The following is a 14,309-nucleotide window of genomic DNA, read 5'->3' as shown; positions in this document are numbered from 1 at the left end:
CCATTTTGTACATATCTCAAAATAGTACATCTGAAAATAAAATTTTTAATTGTTCACGTAAGGGTTAATGCCCGACGAGGTGTCCATTGTCAGGTATTAATGGACGACGGCGAGGCGTGAACCTCCGCCGAAGTCCATTAATACCTGACAATGGACACCTCGAAGGTCATCAACACGCTTATAACATGTTCACTTACCAAATAACACAATTTTAAAACATTAGTTTATAATTTAATTAGTTTTACAATCGAAATCTAACGGTTTTAGAACTCCTTTACTAGGTGTCCTACATCACTTTTTAATGGACACCCTGCAGCCAATCAGAATAGAGTATTCACTCAGACCATGGTTTAACGGTAAATACTATATATCTGTACATTCATAACACTATACATTTCTTCTATATTTCTATTACTGTACCATTTTACATTATTTACATTTTGTTGTCTTTATAATATAATTATTGTGTTATATTTCTTTTTTATTGTGCATGTAATTCCTATGTATGTCTGCACTATGTCTGTGCTTTTCATCTGCACTGGAAGCTCCTGTCACCAAGACAAATTCCTTGTGTGTGTAAACTCACTTTGCAATAAAGCTAATTCTGATCCGGTTTCTGATTCTGATTGATTGACATTTCAAGAGGCTTATAGTGCTACTCATCTAAGAAATAGAATAAGCTATTTCCTGTAAATATTTTTGTACGACTAAAATAACTGGAAGCAGCTTTAAAACATGAAATTCCATTCAAGATCAAATAGAAACGTAAATGCAGCCTCTTTAGAAAATATCTTCAATTTAGTTGCCCCTTCTTGTGGCTAGAAAGGAAATTACAAAGTAAATCTTGTGAAATTAGAAATTATTTTGGCAACTTATTCTTATACAAATCATATAGGCCATATATATACATATACACACAGATTTTTTTTACAAAAGCTGTCAGGAGGGTACCCTTTGTATTTAAAGTGTCCACCGTCCCAGCTTTTTACCTTTTTTTTCTGAGAGCATATATATATATATATATATATATATATATATATATATATATATATATATATATATATATAATATATATGCTCTTTCTATTCATAATTATTGTGTTGATATTTAAAGGGAGGATGCTGTTCCTAGGTGCTCCTGACAGGGCTTTCATCAGGGAGAATTGGTTTCCCACACCATCAGACAGTAACCAGAATGCCCAGTATGAACAGCTGAGGCCTAATGGGGGATTTACCTCTGGCACCTGCTTTCATTCCGATTGTAACCACAGGGTGGAAGTAAGTTACAGTCTTTAAATACTTGAGGTACCAGTCAGTTCTGTTCTGTCTCTGTAGATGTTTCCCTGGCAAGCTGCTCTGAGACCAGATACAATTGGTAAACCAAATACAAAAAAGGGCATACCTACTCATTATCTTATACTAAAGAAGAATGATATTACTTGAATATAGTGAGAGGTCATATTTCACTTCAAAATCTAAATATATATTTTTTAGGCTATAGCTCATTTGGCACACAAAATAAAGCCTATTTCAACACATTTAAGATTGTGACATTACTCTTATGATAATTAAGAACATTTCCCTTCAAAATGTTAATTAGTTTACTGCAACAAAACATTATTCTCATTACATTAATTTCACTCTCATTACTGTAATAAAATGAATCATGTCTGTACAAAAAATTATAATCAGCAAAAAAATTAATTTAGCATGATTTAAACTAGTAATAGACTATATATTAAAGTAGGTAAAGTTGTGAACGTCTTTCCTTCCTTCTAGTGACGTATATCTAAGTGAAACGGCTAATTGAACAAGACTTGATTTTGTCCATCGGGAATTAATTAGATGGTTGGATGCTGTGATGTCATGTGAGTGACAGGTTGTCCAGCCCTCACGTCATCGAGAAGAGAAGAGAAGAGAAGAGAAGAGAAGAGAAGAGAAGAGAAGAGAAGAGAAGAGAAGAGAAGAGAGGTCAATTTTGATTTCATGGCGACTTTAAATGTGCCTATTTGTCATGCACATATAGTTCACAATAAAAAAGCAAACAATGGTTTGACAAAACAAAAAGTAATCAACTCCTTTACTAGGTGTCCTATATCACTTTTTAATGGACACCCAGCCAATCAGAATCGAGTATTCACCCAGACTATGGTAAAACAAACTTTAACTGTCCAGGACGGACATACTTTACTCTTTGGTCCTTATACCACTAGTGACGGGCAAAAAAATGCAACTATGAGGGTCAGGTAACTGATTGTATTCTGTTTTTCCACGAAAAGGGATTAAACTATTAATGTCATATACTGACATTTCGCAACCCCAATACTGCTGAATATTACACACAGGGCAACATCACGTCTGAATAGGAACATCCTCCCACATCCCCACAGTGACAACAAACACATGACCTGATTCACTCTCATAATTATTGACAATGTGTCCTTTCAGAAGGAGATGACACCATTTTAAGGTTACGTGGCGATGCTATACACACATCTTCTTGTATGTTGTTCGTAAAACATTTAAGGACCACTATATTTTCCATAATTTCACCAGATTTTTACATGGAAAGAAATATTGCTTATGTGTTTCTTTCATATTTAATTAAAATGATACAAATAATTTCATTCATATTCAGTCAATAAAATGAGGACCTCATGCTTTTTTTTAGTGCCAAACACATCCTACCATGGAGTCATGGAAATATCTACATAAATGACTGGAACAACACTAATGTATTTTGTCTAAATACATATTAAAACTATCATGTTTCTGATTAGGATGCATCAAAACATGTTCATGCCACATATAAATATCAGTACACCTGAGCCAGAAAAACAAACCTTCACACGCCATCAACTAAGACCGCAAGAGTTTGTCTACCCGGAGTAAAAATGGCTAGAGGTATGGATGTGATGCTTTCTTTTGCATGTCATTTGTGGATTTAATGTATATGACTTATTTTTGAGTTTAGATGTTTATCTTCTTACCTGTAAAACCAATTTCATAGTTGTAAAAGTGTTGATTGGAGCATGGCAAATAAACCAAACAAATGTATTTGATCTTTTGATTCATTCAAAATTTCATAAGTAATTTGGTTATTTTATCAGGAGCTTTGTTGCAAATGGCAAACAAACCTCTTTCTTTTCTTCTCTATAGCATTAGTGCTGTTGTCGGTGGTCCTGGTTAGTTTGTTGGTGAACCAGGGAAGAGCCTCAGAGAACCAGCGGCTCTTCAACAACGCAGTCATCCGTGTTCAACACCTGCACCAGCTGGCTGCAAAAATGATTAACGACTTTGTAAGATTTCCATTCAGATAAATTATGACAAAATTTTCATTTTTCTGTGAACCATCCATTTAATTAGTGTTCTTTGCATTTCTATCAGATGAACATGTATGCAGTTGTAACATGTATTTTACTAAATACTATTTTACTTTTATTATCAAGGAGGACAACCTGTTGCCTGAGGAACGCAGACAGCTGAGTAAAATCTTTCCTCTGTCTTTCTGCAACTCTGACTCCATTGAGGCGCCCACTGGAAAAGATGAAACGCAGAAGAGCTCAGTAAGTACACTGTAAAAAAGTGATCAGTTTACTTAACTTTAAAAAATGAGGAAGCCCATTGCCTTAAAATTAAGTAAATAAACTGCATGCGTAATTGAAAAAGTTATGTGAACTTGACAATGCCACATAACTTAATTTTTTTCAATTACAAAATTAAGTTTGTTTACCTTATTTTCTAAGGCAACAGGTTTTTCTCACTTTTTTTAAGTTAATTCAACTGATCACTTTGTGTAGACAATATAGTTAAAAATTAAATCCCAACATGTTTTATTCAACAATATATAGAACTTTGAAACAAATAGTATCAAACAATAATACATATATAATATTAGAGTACATGCATGATGCAAGTGAAATACTTTAGTTGTTTTCATGCAATTATGACGATTGTATTCTTAAATTGCTAAAAAATCTGAAAATGCTATAAGAGATGAAAAGTCATAAAAAATGTATATGATCAATATGTTATGACAACAGGTGTTTTCACATCATCAAATCAAAATATGTTAAGCAATTTTCAACTATAACAAGTTATACAAGATTCAACTAATTTTTTAAGTCAGTTTAATAATTTTAATAATATTATATAATTTTAATAACTTTTAATAATAATAAAAAGTTAAAATGACTTGAAAAATCCAAGTTGATTTAATAAATCTAAGGCAGTAACAAATATGGGCAGCATAAACATCAAAAATAGATAGTGGTCTAAATCCTCCGGTATTCTTTTTACTTTCTTCAGATGTTGAAGCTCCTCCGCATCTCTTTCCGCCTCATTGAGTCCTGGGAGTTCCCCAGCCAGACCCTGAGCGGAACCGTCTCGAACAGCCTGACCGTCGGGAACCCCAACCAGATCACTGAGAAGCTGGCAGACTTGAAAGTAGGCATCAACGTGCTCATCGAGGTGAGAGAGACCAGATTTATTCTAGGCTACTTTAGTTTTTTTTACACAATGTGTCTAGTGGTCGTACCAGGAGGTGTGATGACATCACATTTTGTGGGCTTATTTGGATAGCATTCCATAATTTGCCATTTGTTTCTGCACAGGGATGTCTGGATGGTCAACCAAACATGGATGATAACGACTCGTTGCCGCTGCCTTTTGAGGATTTCTACTTGACCATGGGGGAGAGCAGCCTCAGACAGAGCTTTCGTCTTCTGGCTTGCTTCAAGAAGGACATGCACAAGGTGGAAACTTACCTGAGGGTTGCAAATTGCAGGAGATCCCTGGATTCCAACTGCACCCTGTAGAGGGCGCCAATGTAGTGCTAGTCAAAGCCTGTGTGCTTTGCTGCAAATCTAAAACCAGTTTAAGTCCTCAAAACCTCCTAAAGTACGCCTAATTATTATCTGGTCTTATATATGCAGGAAATGTCAACCAGGCATGGCTAGGTCTGTTCTCTAGTTCCCTCCCATATCTAACCCTACTATTGTATTTATTCTTCTCATTGGGGAGTGCTCATAAATCAAGGTTGAATCTGATTTAACATTTCACAGTGGTGCTAATCCATTTATGGCAATTTATTTTCAAATGTGCCCAAATCATTTTGACATTAGTATATTATGGCTCTAAAATGGCTAAAGTTGCCTTTTGTCGGAACTGTCGTTTGGATGGTTGGGTTCACTCTCAAGTGTATGAATGTAAACTTTTGTCTGTCAGATAGATTATGCCCTTATTGTTAGATCATGCTTTTCTCTTGAAGCTGTGTGTCTTTATCCATTAACGTTTTTGACTGCATCCAATCTGTCTTCTGTATCACCTTTGTGGTAGCACAGGTGTCCACGCTGGTATATGCACCGGCCAGTTAGGTCATGTATCTCTGTCTATGAGATTATCAGGTTGTATACAAACCCCGCTGGAGGGGGTTGTATAGGGGTGTCATCATCATGACGTCGTAAACAGTCAGAGGATTAAAGCCACATGTGTATTCTCATGCGTTGGGGGAGTTTTAGGTGGGCGGAGACTCGGCTTCACATGCTGATCTATTCTCATTCATGTTTCTGCCATCGATGAGTGCTGTATCATACGGAACTGAGTGAGAGTTTGATGTATTTTTAACACATTTGATATGTTTTAATCCTCACGAGTGTTTGAAATACTGTTTTAGAAACGCATTTTACCCTTTTTCTGTTGTCTTTACAAATTGTAAATGAAAGACAGCTTTAAAGCTACTCTAACTTGTTTTACACTTCTTCTGAAAACGTTTTAAATGATTGAACATTGACGTTTTGTTTTTAACGGTTTTAAAATCTGTATGTGAAGGGAAAAACTCTCTTGTTTTTACATTTCTCCTGTTAACGTCCTAAAATGCATGAATAGCCTACTGATCCTTTGTATTTTAACGGTCACCATAATAATAGGAATAAACTTTCTGCAAATGTATGAAAAACCATTGTATAGGCTATTCGTTTGATGTATTTTTAACCGGTGTTGTTTGATGTTTAAATGGTGAGACTCAGACTTGAACTGTTTTAGAAACAGACTTTACTCTTTTTCTGACATCTTTAAAATAGGCTAACTAAAATACTTTTTTTTCTGAAAACGTTTTAAATGATTGAACATTTTTGTTTTTAAAGTCCCTGTAAAGTCAAAATTAAGTATGAGTTCTGAGTTTCACACCACAGAAAAAAAAATTTTAGCCACCCAGCCAAATTTGAACGATAAAAAAGCCGGCAAGTACATAAAATAAGCTATCAAAATCTTGAAAAAATGAGCGGTAGTCTCTGCTCTCAAACGCTGGGGGCGTGTCCGCTGGCTGCGCTGAAACCATGCCCACTCACGGGAAAGCTGCAGTCGCACCCATAGATGTACATAATAAAGGCTTTATTATATGATATCTATGGTCGCACCCGCCACACTCAACAGAGTTACTTTGTGTTATGCTACCTACTATAACAAGCACACAAGGCAACTTACTCTCATCATTGGTAGCACGCACTGCTGATGATGGCGCACCAGTTTGTCGGCGCGACGGGAGGATGAAGGCCGAGGCGGGAGATAGTCGGTTCCATAGATATCATATAATAAAGGCTAGATGTCTCGTCCGCGCTGCTGGCCAATGGAGGTCGACGTCCGCACACGGCGGCCATCTTGCCACAGGGGGCTCGCTCACTTACATTGTTTTAATGGTGCATGTACTTTTTAAAAATAACCTTAACTTGCTCAATTTTCATACGATTTTCAAACTTTTGGTCTGTTATAAACGTCGGATATGTAGTTATGACACTGCGTACTTATGAATAATTATAATATTATATATTTCAACATGTTCAAGCATACATAGCCACGTTAATAACGTTTGTAAGAAACCAAACCGTTTGTAAATCCGTCAAGATAAGTATTTGTGTTCGTGCAGATCACTCACCTTACAGAAAGCTTTCCCTGTGACAAGACGGCCACCGGGTGATCCCATTCGAGACTCCGCCGTAAGTGATCTAGGTTATGGTCGGTTCGGCCACATTCACCAGTAACAGCGGATTATCAGTGAATCCCAGTTGTCTCCGACGAAAGTTTATAAAACTATCCCGAGTAAACTGACTACAGAGGCAGGTTTTGGCGGTGATCTTCAGCTCTTCATCAAGGTGGCTCTTCACAAAATTAATCCACCTCTTCTTGATGTGATCGTTTTTCGGAAATTTAACAAAGGACACCGATCTATTTTATACGTGTACGCATTTCCGTGACGAAGGCATTGCTAGCAAACTTTAGGCTAGCCTGTAGTAACTAACTAATAATAGTAGGCTACTGACTAACGTTATAGTAGCTGCTACACGATTGAGCGGCAAACGGATGTGAATGTGCTCTATTGTTAGGGGCGGGGGCAGCCTCAGTGGCTCCAGTGCGTCATCGACAGTAGGGGCGGGGCCAGAAGCTCAGTGGCTCCACTGCGTCACCGAGCCCCCGTTTTAGCCCCGCCCAAAAAAATCCGGAACACAGCAATGGTGAAAAACTGTTTAACGGTCTAACTCCACAATTCAGTAACTTCACAGTCTTTGTAATATGTTTTAGCAATGCATTTCTAACATTTAGAATGTGTTTAGAATTATTATTTTTTTTAATTGCCTTTCCAGGGATTTTAACGGTTTTAAAATATATGTGAATAACTTTCTCTAACCTTTTTTCTGACAACATAAACCCCGGAGTCACTCATTCAATAATAGGGTGTTTCTGCACTTTTAAGTCCCAGTAGTGAAATTGTTTGATTTATGTTAAAAATTTGTCATTTGATGCTTCATAATATAAGTGTCAATACACACCTTGACATAAAAAAGAATGAGTAAATAATATGATTTAATGCTGGGAAACTTTGGGCCCTGGCATTCATGTGGATGCTACTTTGACATATATCACCTATAAGATTGTTGCTGACCATGGCAATGGTGTTCCCAGATGGCAGTGGCCTGTTCCAGTAGGATAATACATCCTGCCACAATGCAAAATTTGTTCAGGAAGGATTTGAGGGACATGACAAAGAGTAGGCGTTGCCTTGGCTTCAAAATTCCCCATATCGCAATCCGATTGAGCATCTATGGGATGTGCTTGATGAATAAATCTGATCCATGGAGATGGAGGCACCACCTAACAACCTGATACCACAGGACACATACGGAGGTCTTGTGAGTCCTTGCCTTGACAGAGCTGTTTTGGCAGCATGAGGGGAAACTATAATATTAGGAAGGTGGTTTTAATGTTGTGGCTGATCAGTGTACATTGCAAATATTAAATCTATTGTAAACTAAACTAAACAACGCTGATGGTACCAGATTAACCTACAATAAGATGACAGAAGAGCGGTAATGAGAAAAGACCCAAACAGATATGAAGAGTTATAAAAAAGACATATAAACAAACATATATAAAAAAAGGATAAACAAAAGAAACCAGAGGACAAAACAAAATACTGAAGGCCTCAAATTAAGTTTGTTGTTACAATAGAAATTCATATTAGTATTTGAAACAAGAAAATAATTTTGTCCCAGTCTTTTCTGCAATACCTCTACTATCTTTGACCAAATACATTCTGTTTTTGTCTGTCACTGTTTTTTCTACAGTAACCTATTGTTAATGTTAGATTATTACATATGTGCCATTAACACGGTGTCCTTACCAATACAAACTGCCATTACCGCAGCAATGATTTATTTGAATGCAAAAAATATTTTAACACTTCAGTAGAGATGATTTAAAAATTAAAATGATAATATTTATCATAAAAAGCTAAATGTTTTGTCTTTGGCATGTATGAAAGCAATTGAACATTTTCCACTGCATAAAGAAAATCACAAACCCCCCTTATGTTAAATTACTTTTTAAAGGGTGGTAAAATGGCATTTTCACAAGATGTAAAATAAATCTCTGATGTCCCCAGAGTGTGTGTGTGAAGTTTTAGCACAAAATACCCCACAGATATTTTTATATAGCATGTTAAAGGTTTGCAAAAACGCACCGTTTTGTGCCTGGCCCTTTAAATGCAAATGAGCTGCTGCAGAGGGCGGGGTTTCAAGAGCTCATGTGTATTAGCAGCTGTCATTACCTCACGCAGACACTAAAATGACAGAAACTGTTCTGCCTTTAATGTTAAAACGGAGTCAGACAAAGATGGAGAGACTCAAGAAGAAGTGACAACATGTGGAATGCAACAGGACGTCTCTGAAAGGTTAGTTGATGAATTTATGTTGCTGATGTGGAGTTAACTATCTTCAATTAGGATATTCTGTCATGATAATCTATAAATCGCTCGTATAGGAACTGTTGTGAGATGCACACAGAGTGACTTTCTATTGCATGTGAAAAGATGGATGCTAAAGTTTGAGCTGACTCACAAATGTACCTTACTCTTACAACAACTCTTCCTCTTCTCAACATGGACTGCTGTTACCGGGGGCGGGGTTTATGTACATTTTAGGGTTGCTGATGTCACTAACCCTGGAGGAATGTTGTGTAGTCCCTACCAGCCGTTTGTTGTAGTCCTTTTCTTTAAAAGCAAATATCTTCCTTTGCTTTGAACTTTGAGCGTTGTGACTTTGCAGATGTTGTTTATGCTCAAACAGCAACATTGCAAACTAAAAAGTTAGAAAAGTGAAATCATACTTTACCACCCCTTTAAGACTATTTTTTACAAAAATGGACAAATCTGGAAAGTAACTAAGTGAATGTATAAATTTTTTATAGAAATTAAAAAAGAAAAATGTTTAAATTTAATGTTATTGTTATGTTGCGGTAAGGACATTTTATAAAAAGAGATAAAAACCATAAAAAGTAAACATGATCCAGATTAAAATCTTACCGACTACATTCAATTTTGTGTACATCTTTTTATGTGTTATGGACTGTGATGGTTAAAATTGAAATTCACAGGGTTTTATTTTTTGGAGTTTGGGAGAGTCAAAAGTGCCCGTAGTTGCAGAAACACCCAATAACTTATGTTTGGCCTCAATAAATTATTGGTAACACTTTACAATAAGGTTCATTTATTAAACATTATTTAATGTATTAACTAACATGAACAATACATTTGTTACAGTATTTATGAATCTTTGTTAATGTTAGTTAATATGAATAAAGCTGTTCATTGTTTGTTCATGTTAGTTCACAGTGCATTAACTCATGTTAACAAGATTTTAATAAAGTATTAGTAAATGTCGAAATTAACATTAACAAAGATGAATAAATGCTGTATAAGTGCAGTTCATTATTAGTTAACGTTAACTAATGTAGTTAACTAATGTTAACTAATGAACCTTATTGTAAAGTGTTACCAAATTATTTTGTAATATGACTAAATGCCTGGTGTAACCACACCTAATGCACAACAAAGCAAATCTTTTATCACATAAAAACTTGATTTCAATATATTCATTTTGTATTGAATACTATTTATTCCATATCTAAATCTGGATTATGTGAAACATTATTATTCTATTTCTAATGTAAAGACAACCAACATACTTTAAGGGAAAGACCCTCAGACATGTCATAACAGGATTAATGCGGCTGCAGGTAAAATTATATTATGGTTTGATTTCGGTGTACCAATTGGCTTTTTTGTGTGCTTCCCTTGCTATGATACACATTTTTCTGATGGGATTGCCATGCTTTAAGTGTACGTTTACATTTTTAATCATGTAATAACTAACAGTCTCAAAGATGACAGTACTCTGTTCATGTTGTGTGAATGTTTTATAATGGCAAACGTTTGTACAACTTAAATAAATGTTAAGATTGTTTAAAGGAATGGTAAAACAAAACAAATCCTGCTTTTTAGGGACTTTTCAGTGAATAATTTCTTGTTTACCCTCCAGATTCACCAAGGATCCAGGCTGATTACTGGCAGTTTGGTGGAGGATTTTTCTTTAGCTGCTACATTGCACTGTCACTTCTGGTACGGATTCATTGACCTTTTGTGATATTATTTGATTTTACTCAATTTTTTAATTACTCAATTTTCTCCACAAATATTATCAGAAATATACGGAGTCCCCAGGGGTCAGGTGAAAATTGTTGAAACAATAAAAACCTGCATTGAAAGATATTAGCTGAAGAACAACAGACCACAACCCTCTCAGCTCAACACCACAATTTGTTGATTTCGTCATCTGTTTCAAAGATAAATGACCTTATGATGACAGTAACCGTAACTGACACATGGAGTAATATCTTATAGTAATATCTTTTTTTTTTTTTTAATCCACCTTGGGGTTTTGAAGAACTGCTTATGAATAAATGGTTGATATTGTAAATTTCCATCTGAATACATCAAATATGTGTTTTAGAATGGACAGTGTAGTATACTTTGTTTTCAATCCGACTGTAACTCACCTTTGGCTAAGCCACACCCTAGAATGTAGATTGACCAATCACAGCGCAGCCAAGAACGAGCTCCCACAGAGGTCCAACACTTTTTCACAGCGCTCCATTGACTTTAACACAGGCGTCTCATATTTTTGGTCTCGGCAGGCTATTACCGTCGTAGTTTTATCAAAAATATGGTTAAACGTTCTGCCTGGGGCATTTGTAACACAGATACACGTTTCCCAGAGAGGTTGGAGGGGGGTGTCCGTTTTTTTCCCTTCCCAAAACCGAAGTCAAATCCTGACAAGTGTCGTTTTGGATTAAACTGTGTGTACGTCCTCAGTCAGCGAAACCCCTCAAGGATCAACAAGCACACTTTTGTGTGCTCTAAGATAAATTTTACTTTTAACCTTACTGTGAAGTTATACTAGTTAGACAGTTTTATGCTGGTTTATGTTATGATTTCGGTTCTCTGCCCTAATTGTTGATACGCTAGCACACGCTGCTAATAAATACAACTTTATACTTGCGTAGTCTGTTTGCTTTGTAAATAATAACGATTATAGAAGTGAATAGAGACCTACCCAGCTTTGCATGAACAGTGTTGCTCCTTGATATTGTTAGTCCCAGCCTCCGTCTCCATTAGGATATGCGCTGGTTCATTTTTTGACTGTAACCATTATGCTTTTGCCTCTATTTGGATGCCTTGTCGTTGCTTGCGTTTCACCTGTATGTCTTGAATATAGCCTTCGAATGCATATTGCAGCCCCTTTTGCCTACTTCTATCGGACACTTTATTTGCTGCTTTATAAAAGTTTGATAAAATTTCTACAAGAAGAATGGGGGCGGGGCTTAGCCAAAGGTGAAATGAACAGTAAAGGGAAAATCTTGTATTTATTTTGTATTTAGTTTTCAGTGTTTTTGCTTTTATTTATACAGGATCGTACAGTGAGCAGACAAGAGGTGAAGAGGAAGCGATGGCATCGGAAAGGACCTCGAGCTGGGACTCTGCTGGAGCACTGCACAAAGCTGTCGCTTTTTATTGAGAATCTAAAAACTTTTTCTACTGGGTGCTTTCACACCTAACTCATTTAGTTCGGTTGAATCACACTAGAGTTCATTGTCCCCCTTGGTGCGGTTCGTTTGGGCAGATGTGAATGCAGCAATCGCACTCGGGTGCGCACCAAAAGCGGACCAAACAAGCGTGTAAGTGCGAACTCTACAACGAACTCTAGTCCGATTCAACCGAACTAAATGAGGCAGGTGTGAAAGCACCCTCAAACGAACTCTGGAGCAGTTCGTTTGTGGTGAGAACGTGATCAGACCTCCAACAGACCCAACTGCCAAAGAACTCCACATTTATGGACTAAACCAGCTGCCGTAGTTAGCTGCACTGTGTATTATGTCACTGTTTAGCAACATTAATACATCCTCCTGAAGTGACTTGCATGTGTGCATTAAAACATTATTTTCAAGCCGCATCCTCGCTTCATTTTCAAGTGTTATTGTTTGCCTAAAGTGGTGTAGAACTATATGATAAACTATGACCAGGGATACAATCAGCCCACGCAGTCGTCTCTCCATAGTAAAAAGCGGCATGTTGTCTGCCGGATTTTCCTCCTCTTTGTTTACTTCCAAGAGTTTTTTTTGGAATTTCCCTGCACGTTAATTCTGACCACTCGAGGTGGAGTTAATACGTTCAAAATACATCTGGCCAACGAGTGACGTGGATGTTGTCACATGACTGCATTTTGGTTCGTTTCATCAACTCATCAACTGAGCAATCAGTGTGGTGTGAAAAGGAACCAAAACGCTTGAAAAATGCTACAAAGTATTATTTTTCGCCCTTGGTCCGGACCAAATGAACCGAACTACAGATGTGAAAGCCATTTTGAATATTAAATGTTGTATTTAATTTAAGGTTTACTGTAATTTACCAAAAACGGTCTTTAAATTTTCCATTCAGATTTGTACTTTTACAGGTTTTTAACATTATGTCGAAAACGCTGTGAAGTTAAAGTTTAAGATGTAGAAAGTATTTTTAGACTTTTTTTTTTTTTTGGTTTTCCAAAATAAAACTTGTTTAACAATCTTGAGCATGTGTTAACTCTTTATTAAATGTATTTGTAATTAAGCCATTGCTGCCAGTTGACAGTTTTCTTTAGTGTAGGCTACGGCATACTGAAAAGAAGCAAAACACAGAAGGTTGTGCAGTAAATGCATTAGTCGTCTAGGTAATCCAGAACGCGCTCCCCACTGAGTCTCAAAGGGGACTCAGTGGGGGTATAAACAGGAAGCGGGTGCACGCACACATTGTCTTTCACTTCGGAGCCGAGCTTCTGTTTGACTTCATGAATGCTGCAGGAAGAGACTTTGGTGTTGGATATTGAGAGAAGTGGAGCGTGCCGTTGCTGCGATGCAACTGTGTCCAGCGTCCGCTTCCTCATGGCGGGGCAATCCACGCCTCCCGTCCAAGGCATGTACGTTTTCGTCCGGTCTTCCGGTGAAGGCTTACAGAGCCTGTATCAACTGTATTGGCACATCAATTGCCTCGAGTTGTTAGCAGTAGGCTACATCTTGCGCTGGGCCGCTTCAAAACGCCGCTACTAGGCAAGCATGCACTGGACCGTACGGACAGCACTGCGACCGTTGCGTAGCCTACATCAACCGCCAGGGTGGTCTACAGTCCCGCCGCATGTCATAACTCGCCCGCCATCTCCTCCTTTGGAGTAAGAAGCATCTGAGATCGCTTCGTGTCGTTTATATTCCGGGCCTGCTCAACCGTTCAAATCCAAGTCAGCAGAAGATTGTGCGTACATGCGTCTCCTCCCCGAAATAACCATATATGGAGCTTACAACGCCTAGTTTTACTATGCATATCCTCATCTGGATATCATTTGCATATGATTATTCGTCCACGTGATAACATGTTTAACGGTAGGCTATAAGACA

At 37.2% G+C, this 14,309-nt stretch overlaps 1 protein-coding gene and 1 long non-coding RNA gene across 3 annotated transcripts in view; one reads left to right on the top strand and one right to left on the bottom strand.

Moving 5' to 3' along the window:
* Nucleotides 1-7,340, bottom strand: part of LOC307010611 — a 57,725-nt gene extending 50,385 nt beyond the window's left edge. The window contains exons 1-3 of the long non-coding RNA XR_013800227.1: nucleotides 6,931-7,340; nucleotides 3,458-3,536; nucleotides 3,137-3,275 (exon numbers count right to left, since the gene is read on the bottom strand). This is a non-coding gene — a long non-coding RNA (uncharacterized lncRNA). The remainder of the gene's footprint in view (nucleotides 1-3,136; nucleotides 3,276-3,457; nucleotides 3,537-6,930) is intronic.
* Nucleotides 1,977-13,290, top strand: LOC307010603 (somatotropin). 2 transcript variants are annotated; one of them, XR_013800225.1, is made up of 7 exons: nucleotides 1,977-2,903; nucleotides 3,159-3,298; nucleotides 3,449-3,565; nucleotides 4,308-4,469; nucleotides 4,613-5,601; nucleotides 10,868-10,947; nucleotides 12,297-13,290. XR_013800225.1 is itself a non-coding variant. In XM_079635390.1 (5 exons), the coding sequence occupies exons 1-5, from the start codon at nucleotides 2,894-2,896 to the stop codon at nucleotides 4,814-4,816; spliced, it is 633 nt and encodes a 210-aa protein (XP_079491516.1). In that variant the 5' UTR covers nucleotides 1,977-2,893; the 3' UTR covers nucleotides 4,817-6,030. The 2 variants fall into 2 exon arrangements, 1 of the variants encoding a protein (XP_079491516.1); XM_079635390.1 differs by lacking the exons at nucleotides 10,868-10,947; nucleotides 12,297-13,290 and having other exon boundaries at nucleotides 4,613-6,030.
* The last annotated feature ends 1,019 nt before the right edge of the window (nucleotides 13,291-14,309 follow it).

This window comes from Phoxinus phoxinus, assembly GCF_949152265.1.
Source record: "Phoxinus phoxinus genome assembly, chromosome: 1".
Lineage (NCBI taxonomy): Eukaryota > Metazoa > Chordata > Actinopteri > Cypriniformes > Leuciscidae > Phoxinus > Phoxinus phoxinus.
Note: the sequence above shows the minus strand (reverse complement) of the source record. Positions and strands in the feature narration are given on the sequence as shown.